The following is a 5,744-nucleotide window of genomic DNA, read 5'->3' as shown; positions in this document are numbered from 1 at the left end:
ACCCAACAACAGACAATGTTTACCTTGATCTTAACTACATATAATGAATACAGCACACAACAACAGACAATGTTTATCTTGATCTTAACTACATATAATGAATACAGCACACAACAACAGACAATGTTTACCTTGATCTTAACTACATATAATGAATACAGCACACAACAACAGACAATGTTTACCTTGATCTTAACTACATATAATGAATAGAGCACACAACAACAGACAATGTGTACCTTGATCTTAACTACATATAACAAATACAGCACACAACAACAGACAATGTTTACCTTGATCTTAACTACATATAATGAATACAGCACACAACAACAGACAATGTTTACCTCGATCTTAACTACATATAATGAATACAGCACACAACAACAGACAATGTTTACCTTGATTTTAACTACATATAATGAATACAACACCCAACAACAGACAATGTTTACCTCGATCTTAACTACATATAATGAATACAGCACACAACAACAGACAATGTTTACCTTGATCTTAACTACATATAACAAATACAACACCCAACAACAGACAATGTTTACCTTGATCTTAACTACATATAACAAATACAACACCCAACAACAGACAATGTTTACCTTGATTTTAACTACATATAATGAATACAACAGACAATGTTTACCTTGATTTTAACTGTTGTTAATCTCTCAGTTTCATCATAAAGTTACATTTTTTACCTTTTCATTCATGATCCCGTCCATAAGATTTTATTTGGAATTCAGGTACTGACCGGTTTCGACACGACATAGAGTCAATGATTGGACCACGCAGTAAGGCCTGGGGATTGTTCTGGTCAACAATGTGGAAGTATTTGACTCCTGCAACTCTTCTTGTGAGTGCTTTGTAGTAGTGTTAAACTTTCATGATCTAAAACAGTTCAGTGTTATTTAAACCTGAGGATTTTTGTGTTTTCCAAGAATCATTGGGCTCATGTCACATTTTTTTTACCAATATATAGCGTAAGATGTAAAAAAGTGAAAGGTTTAAAAATTTATTGATTAAAGTTTTTAAAGTCCTCTTTGTGTAAACCTACTTTCAACACTCGTATGCAAGACATACGGTATACTTAATGATGTAAGCCTAACTTTCCACTCGTACACAATATATAATATACAATTAATGATATAAGCCTACCTTTCCACTCGTACACAATATATAATGTATACCTAATGATGTAAGCCTAACTTTCCACTCGTACACAATATATAATATGCAATTAATGATGTAAGCCTACCTTTCCACTCGTACACAATATATAATGTATAATTAATGATTTAAGCCTAACTTTCTACTCGTACACAATATTTAATGTATACTTAATGATGTAAGCCTAACTTTCCACTCGTACACAATATATATAATATATAATTAATGATATAAGCCTAACTTTCCACTCGTACATAATATGTAATGTACAATTAATAACGTAAGCCTAACTTTCCACTCGTACACAATATATAATGTGTACTTAATGATGTAAGCCTACCTTTCCACTCGTACACAATATATAATATGTAATTAATGATATAAGCCTAACTTTCCACTCGTACATAATGTATAATGTACAATTAATAACGTAAGCTTACTTTTCCACTCGTATACAAGATATAGATATAATTAATAATGTAAGTCTACTTTTCTTCTTCTATACAAGATATAAGATGTCATTTTAGGTTGAGAATGTTAAAAAAGGAAACAAAATACAATTATCAAATGCCAGTGTTCGTTTTTAACGTTTAGTATTTGGATCTAAAGAAACGTTAGGATATTATTGATAGAATGTTTTTACAGTTTTAAATAGAATAACCACAATATGTTCTGTACAAATGCAATAACTTACATAACTTAGTTTGATTAATAAACATACCTTCGGAGTTCTTCACCAAATGTCTTATAGCTATATAATGTTCGAAACATTAGTTTTATCTAAACAAGTATATGTTCTGTTGTGTTAATTACTTAACAACAAGGTTTGCATTGGATACAAAAGACCATTTTATAACGTTTGTGATGACGACACTGAAGTCAAGGGTATTTATTGCTATCGAGAGTGGTTGTTGGGTTTGAACTTTTAATTTGAAACCATTAGTAACATACGTTAAGATAATATAATTTATAGAAAATCTCGAAGAAGAGTCTGCGGGGTTATCGGATGAAGCACATAAACCTCTACCCCCCGCAAGGCAAGGGGAGTTATGGAAGTAAAACCCCACAGTCACTATGATAGGTTAAATGCCGAAATTCTTGGGATTACCAGGTTTTTTAATGTTTTCTTGAAGTATATAATCAGAACAGTTTCCCCCCTGGAGTTTTAATTTTCTAATTAATGTTCCAGTTCCCCCTGGAGTTTTAATTTTCTAATTAATGTTCCAGTTCATCTTGTTTTTCAACTGGATTGACTACGAGCCGCTGAAGTCGGGTAACTACGTCTTTCCTGGATGGGCTAATGCTATAGGCTGGATCATTGCCTTCCAGTCGGTTGCTGTTATTGTTGGTGTTCTCGTCTGGAAGTTCGTTCGTCAATCAGAGGGTACAGTAAAAGAAGTGAGTCGGGATAGTTTATGGGTTGGATATCTTTCTTCCAGAAGTTTCTTATTTAATGTGTTATAATTTATAAGATTATGGGTTGGATATCTTTCTTCCAGAAGTTTCTTATTTAATGTGTTATAATTTATAAGATTATGGGTTGGATATCTTTCTTCCAGAAGTTTCTTATTTAATGTGTTATAATTTATAAGATTATGGGTTGGATATCTTTCTCCCAGAAATTTCTTAGTTAATGTGTAATAATATCTAGAAAAGTCTAGCAAGAAACACTTTTAAGACAAATTCATATTTACTGAAAAATTCTAACAAAACAAAATTTTACCATACCCCCCCCCCCCAGTAGCAACGCTAGAAACCAGATTTCGATACCCGTGGTAGGCAGAGCACAGATAGCCCACTGTGCTTAATTACAAACAAACAAGACCGTAATAATATTTCCACTGATAAAGGCGTATCAGTTTATTGTATTTTCATCTATAAAACAATTCAATAGAGAGACAACAGACCAGAAAGCATCTTCATTAATTATTATTTAACGTCTTTGTAGTACATGTAGTACAAGGCAACAGTAATAAGGTACATTAAAATATATGTATATATATAAATAACCTTCATCTTATCGCTTGTAAGTTTTAACATTAAATAACGACATCTAAGGGACAGTCTTGATATGCTTATTATATCATGTTCAATATATTTTTTATCTTATTTATAAATATGGTGTACAAAAACAATTTAACCAACACGTAGAGACAAGGACTGAATGTAAAGAACAACAATTGTGTGTATGATACTGAGGAGTGAGTCATGAATTGAATGTAACAACCCTGTGTGTGGTACTATCTGACTCACTCCTTAGATAGTACCATACACAGAGTTGTTACGTTCAATCCGTGACTCACTCCTTAGATAGTACCACACAGAGTTGTTACATTCAATTCACGACTCACTCCTCAGTATCATACACAGAGTTGTTACGTTCAATCCGTGACTCACTCCTTATTACATTCAATCCGCTCCTTAGATAGTACCACACACAGAGTTGGATAGTACCATACACAGAGTTGTTACATTCAATCCGTGACTCACTCCTTAGATAGTACCATACATAGAGTTGTTACAGTCATTCCGTGACTCACTCCTTAGATTGTACCACACACAGAGGTGTTACATTCAATACGTGACTCGCTCCTTAGATAGTACCATACACGGAGTTGTTACGTTCAATCCGTGACTCACTCCTTAGATAGTACCATACATTGAGTTGTTACGTTCAATCCGTGACTCAATAGTACCACACACAGAGTTGTTACATTCAATCCGTGACATAAGTAGTGAGTCACGGATTGAACGTAACAACTCTGTGTGTGGTACCATCTAAGGAGTGAGTCACGGATTGAACGTAACAAATGGTGCTATACACAGAGTTGTTACATTCAATCCGTGACTCACTCCTTAGATAGTACCATACACAGAGGTGTTACATTCAATCCGTGACTCACTCCTTAGATAGTACCACACACAGGGCTAAGGAGTGAGTCACGGATTGAATGTAACAACTCTTTGTGTGATTTCAACTATGGAGTCGGAATATTTATTTTATTTTTTCATGTTTTCTTGAAGCACAAACGAACTTGATAAAGTTGTGATGTTATTTGTCGACTAAAATATTACATGTTCATTTGAACAAACTTGATAACTTGAACATGACATTTCTGGTCTGTGACATGTTTTTCAGCGCTTCCTGAGTCTTCTGTCCCCTAGGGACGACTGGGGCCCTGCTATCGATCCAAAGCTGAAATCAGATGACTTGGGAGAAAACGGACTGACTGGTGAAATAAAACCCTTCCATAACTCCCACGTCAACGTTACGTACACATTTGAATCGTCTATATGAAAGAATAAGAATACGCTGAACTCAAGGAGAAATTAATAAAATAAAGTGTAAAAGTGAAGCAAGTTATATTTGATTTATGTAACTGGTTTCTGTATATATATTCATCAATTATAGTAACTTGTAAGAAATAACCTTCAGAATTCTTTGGAATGGAGAAATTGATAAAAATCACAATAATACGATGTATTAAGTTAAATATCAAGAAGTACAACAAACATATTTACGGTTTTCTAATACAATGTTTATTCTGTTTAACTTGTTTATTATATATTTACAATCTTTAGCTCATAGTCTTTTTGAACAATTTAAAAAAAAACACGTTTCGTGACTTCTCAAAATTCGAACCGAGGACATTTGTAGCAAAAAATGATTTTTCTTTAAATGTACTTATTATTGTCTGTTAGAGAAGAACGAAAGACACGTGGTTCTGTATATAAATTAAGATGTTTGGAGGAACATGAGAAAAGGGCTGAAGAGGAAGAAAGGTTTCTGAGCGCCCCTGGTTGTCTCTCAAGCCCCCTTCGGGGCTTAGTTAGTTAGTTAATAAGAGAAAAGTAATATTTGTTACCAAAAATTGGCCCTTCAATACTAAGTAAAATTACAGCTATAAAGTCGAAGTAGAAGTAACTGGAATTATTGATCACAGCCCCCCCCCCCCCATGTTGGAGAACAGTAAGTTTGCGGACTTACAACGTTAGAATCTGGGGTTTGATTCCCCGCGATAGACACAGCGGATAGCCCAAGTGGCTTTGCTCTAAAACAAACGAGCAACATTGAACAAATACCCGAAAATGTTAATGAAAAATAATTATATTTCTGACAATATGTTTCAGAAACTTTCACAAGTAAAATTTGTTGCAGCATAGTTTTAAACATCAAAATGTTAATTTGGAATACAAGACATTTTTTCCTCACAACTTTTCGAAATAATAGGTCATTTATTGTCAGGATTTTCAAGTGTGTATTTTTAAATAGTTTTTGTATATTGATTAAAGCGACCCCAAACATAAATACAAGGAGATATATTTATATGCACTGTTAAATATATGAAGGAAATATGGATATGTACCATATAACTTCTATAAGAATACTGAGGAGAAGTATATATAACATTACAGTTTTGTAAGGATACTGAGGAAAAGTACATATAACATTACAGTTCTGTAAGGATACTGAAGAGAAGTATATATAACATTACATTTTTTGTAAGGATACTGAAGAGAAGTATATATAACATTACAGTTCTGTAAGGATACTGAGG

At 33.4% G+C, this 5,744-nt stretch overlaps 1 protein-coding gene across 1 annotated transcript; it reads left to right on the top strand.

The window, feature by feature from the left end:
- Positions 1–757: 757 nt before the first annotated feature.
- LOC111084196 (sodium-dependent dopamine transporter-like) lies at positions 758–5,108 on the top strand. The gene is made up of 3 exons (XM_022380971.1): positions 758–871; positions 2,413–2,583; positions 4,325–5,108. The coding sequence occupies exons 1-3, from the start codon at positions 794–796 to the stop codon at positions 4,481–4,483; spliced, it is 408 nt and encodes a 135-aa protein (XP_022236679.1). The 5' UTR covers positions 758–793; the 3' UTR covers positions 4,484–5,108.
- The last annotated feature ends 636 nt before the right edge of the window (positions 5,109–5,744 follow it).

Source organism: Limulus polyphemus, unplaced genomic scaffold (assembly GCF_000517525.1).
Source record: "Limulus polyphemus unplaced genomic scaffold, Limulus_polyphemus-2.1.2 Scaffold14537, whole genome shotgun sequence".
NCBI classification, from domain to species: Eukaryota; Metazoa; Arthropoda; class Merostomata; order Xiphosura; family Limulidae; genus Limulus; species Limulus polyphemus.
Note: the sequence above shows the minus strand (reverse complement) of the source record. Positions and strands in the feature narration are given on the sequence as shown.

Coding starts and splice junctions, on each gene's coding strand:
- LOC111084196 (XM_022380971.1), top strand. CDS start 794: ATGATTGGACCACGCAGTAAGGCCTGGGGATTGTTCTGGTCAACAATG. Junction 872..2,412: donor TGACTCCTGCAACTCTTCTT/GTGAGTGCTTTG, acceptor TTAATGTTCCAG/TTCATCTTGTTTTTCAACTG. Junction 2,584..4,324: donor CAGAGGGTACAGTAAAAGAA/GTGAGTCGGGAT, acceptor CATGTTTTTCAG/CGCTTCCTGAGTCTTCTGTC.